The following is a 3,492-nucleotide window of genomic DNA, read 5'->3' as shown; positions in this document are numbered from 1 at the left end:
GTAAAAAAACTCGTTGTACTGGTGCTTTTATTTTGTTCTTATTTTTATCATGGTTTTGAGCGCAATTTCTAACGAAGCGTGAAGACCGGCATATTGTCTCCTGAAGTAGGAACTACCCAATTGGATCACGAAGTTGATCACGGGAAAAAATTATCATAACTGTTTCTAAAAGGACAAAGGAAAGAAGTATTTTTAGCAGGTGATTTCTAAAGAAGGAAAAAAACGCTAATACAAGCTGGTACAAGAATTTGAGGGCCTCAGTTTAAAGATCAGTTGTAGAAGGCTGTGAAAACGTTTCTTTATTTTCGTTTCCTCATTGTAATGTATGGATTATGAGTTCCTATTCAAGACCCAAAGATCCTTTTCATCGTCGGCCGAGTCTCTTGAAGGATCAAGCTAAAACACGAACGCAATGGAATCGCCATAGAACTACATCAAGCCCAAGCATCGAACACCTTTTTTGGGACCCTGTAGATGACTCTCAAGGATGGGTAGGAAAGGAAAGCGAAGACGACCTCGTTGAAGGTTCTGAAATGTTTTTCAATTTGATGGCACTAAGGAAGTTGATTGCTAAGTTAGAAGAAGATGGCGAGAAAACGGTTGCGTCAGTATACTCTTCATCAACTAAGGGCAAATCATTCAGTCAACCAGTCCTCATCTTGCTATTAGAAAGAATCATATTTTCATTTCTATATCAGTCAATACGAAAGCGTCCAAAGACAAAGGACACGTTAAGTCGTCTTGAAGATCTTAACATCATCTTAAAAACAATTCAACGTACAGTTGAAAGCGACGAAGCGCATCGAGCACACCTTAGAGATTCAAGAGAAACAATTAACGATGGTCAGCAAGCCGTGAAACATTTGCAATGTTTGTTTCAGAAACTGCACGAAATAGAGCAAGACATTTTAAACGGTTTCGCTGGTCTTCAGAAAGCTTTCACTGAGGTAGACAAGAAGATGCCCGTAGAAACTGAGTTTCTCACGCCTGAACATAGTTTGAAAATGAACAGTGAAACAGGAACATGTGCTGATACAGTTCGAGTTTGTTCTTGCCTTGGACTTCGTATTGATTTTCTAGATCACCTCGGTAACTTTTCGCGTAGAATTAGAAACCACCGCTCAGTAAGGGACTGGATCGTGAAATTCTTGTGGGAAAATTATGAATCTCTTCGTTTTGATGAGAAAAGTTCTCTGAAAAAAGAGCTGCTACTTGCAATCGGTTTCGAATCGACGGGTTCTATCGAGACCGTTTTAACACGTTCGCTCGCAGGAAATATGCAGCAGCACTTAGAGGCGTGGGAATGGGCTGCGATATTTGTAGAAGACGAGTTCAAATACAATTTGTTGCTGTCTCCGCAGGTCGAGAAGTTTCCTTTTCAATGTAATTCCACAGATACGTGGTTTCAGAAATCCCAAAACAACTCCTTGAACGAAGAAGAAGGCTCAGTCAAAATCAAAAATGTTTCGTTAGAGAAAGGCGCAATGCATGAAAAGACAGGTTCTATTCTAAGTGAATTATGCATGGAACAAGACCAATTCACTGTTTTTTTTCATGGAACAGATCACGACAGTGCAAAGGACATTTTCCAACGGGGTGTAGATTTGACCACTGGTCGACAGAGACGAGACTTTAGTAGTGGGTTGGGTTTTTATGTAACGAAGGATTTCCGAATTGCTTTGAATTGGGCGAAGAGCATTACATCTAAACCCGTCCTATTGATTTTTCAGGTCCAACGCAGTTTTGCTGATAGGTTTCGAAAGAAATCTTTTTTCGAAAACTGTGCTGATGACATGATAGAATGGGAGAAGGTAGTCGCTTCGTTTAGATCAGGAAATATAACACCAGAAATTCAGAAACTGGTCAAAGATTTGGACTTTATGGAGGGTCCTGAAGCCATACTAATTGGAAGAAACGAAATCGACGAATTGATATTTGAACGGAAACCGCGATCTCACCAAATGTGTTTCTTTTCTGAAACGATTGCCGAGGAGTTCAGTCGAAGTTTGAATTCGATGATATTTTACAGTTTATTTTGATTTCAACTGTGTATTTACTTGAGACTGCTTTTATCTTTCTAACTTTCGGCAACATCTCACAATGATCCGAAAGGGAAACTATCTGCACAATGATTGCTGAAATATAACTTCAAGAAAGAATTTTCAGTTTAGAGTTATAATTTTGCACTGCTCCATTTGTTAGTTGTTTAAGAGTTGTGGTTATAATCCGCTGTCACGAAATTTGTAATATCATTATTTAAAAAATTGCTGATACTGTATATGTCACTTATAATGTAGATCGAATATTCGTACTTAAGTTTCAGGAAAATTCTTTACTTATTTCGAACTGAAATCTAACAGAGAATGGCAAACTTGCGCTTTTGAAAAATGCCAGGAAAAGGTGTGCATTATTGATACCTGATACCAATAACGTAGCTCCATTTTCTGCCTGTAAAAGCACACACAACCCACAATTCCTCTATTCGCTCCGACGAAGGGCTAACGCTCGAAACGTCAGCTTTTGTAATCGTTACGGTGGCCAAATTACCATTTCAACTTTGTTGATATATCCAAATTATTTCGTTACCCCCACCGACGCAGCCCCTAACAGTTTCTTTAGAAACTATCAGCCTTTATTCATTAGGATTTTTTAATATTGCTATATAAGTTAAGGAGGTGGACTAGAAAGGGATAACCTCTTCTACCTCCCTTTACAATTTTTCATGCATTTTTTGTTGTTAATGTATTGTTTGTTAGCTTTTTTTTGCTTTCTGTGTGTGATTAATTGTGAATAAACTACTATAAATAAAGTTTGGAACAAGAGACATTTAGTGCCTGGTTAGTCCTTATCTTTAAAGAAAAATTGATTGGATCAATGTTCTTTTTCTAATTCAAGTCTCAGTACATGTGAAATATTACCTGTTAAAATAATTGTGATAACGTGTAGGTAACATTTTTATAGAGGACACGCATCACCTGTAACAAGTAGTATAGTGTTTTAAATATTTTAGCAGATTCTCTTCTTATTATTATCGAACCCACGGGTTTGGTTAGTGCTCTTGTGTGAAAGCTATTAGATATGTTCGAATAAATATTGTTGAACTGACTCAGTACATTGTTGTAAGTGTCAGTTATAGTATGGAACAGAACGAGCAATTGACGTGAATGTGCATATAATCAATGCCTAAAGCAAACTCTGAACTCCCAGAATTTGACCCTAGACTTAATTTTATGCGAAAAATATTCTTAGAACAAGTTCCTAGGAAGACACGTTGAGACATATATGCATCAGACTTTGAAGCTGAAGGGGGTGCATACAAGTTCCTACGAAGACACGTTGAGACATATATGCCTCAGACTTTGAAACTGAATGGGGTGCATACTTTTCCGTTAAATTCCGAAATTAGTTGGACACAGAAACGCTTTTGATTTTCTCATGTAACAACATGGAATTTTGATCCTTTATGTTCGGAAGTGACCGGGACATGGCTGT

The 3,492-nt window shown here is 37.8% G+C and overlaps 1 protein-coding gene across 1 annotated transcript; it reads left to right on the top strand.

Moving 5' to 3' along the window:
* The first annotated feature begins 180 nt into the window (after positions 1-180).
* LOC111320975 (uncharacterized) lies at positions 181-3,105 on the top strand. The gene has a single exon (XM_022923724.2). It carries the CDS (start codon positions 333-335, stop codon positions 2,037-2,039), a length of 1,707 nt encoding a protein of 568 aa, XP_022779459.1. The 5' UTR covers positions 181-332; the 3' UTR covers positions 2,040-3,105.
* Positions 3,106-3,492: the final 387 nt, after the last annotated feature.

The sequence above is a fragment of the Stylophora pistillata genome, chromosome 6 (genome assembly GCF_964205215.1).
Source record: "Stylophora pistillata chromosome 6, jaStyPist1.2, whole genome shotgun sequence".
Taxonomy (NCBI): Eukaryota; Metazoa; Cnidaria; class Anthozoa; order Scleractinia; family Pocilloporidae; genus Stylophora; species Stylophora pistillata.
The sequence above is the reverse complement of the archived record's forward strand: the minus strand, read 5'-3'. Positions and strand labels throughout refer to the sequence as shown.

Excerpts from the sequence above, each read along its gene's own strand:
- LOC111320975 (XM_022923724.2), top strand. The coding sequence starts at position 333 with ATGAGTTCCTATTCAAGACCCAAAGATCCTTTTCATCGTCGGCCGAGT.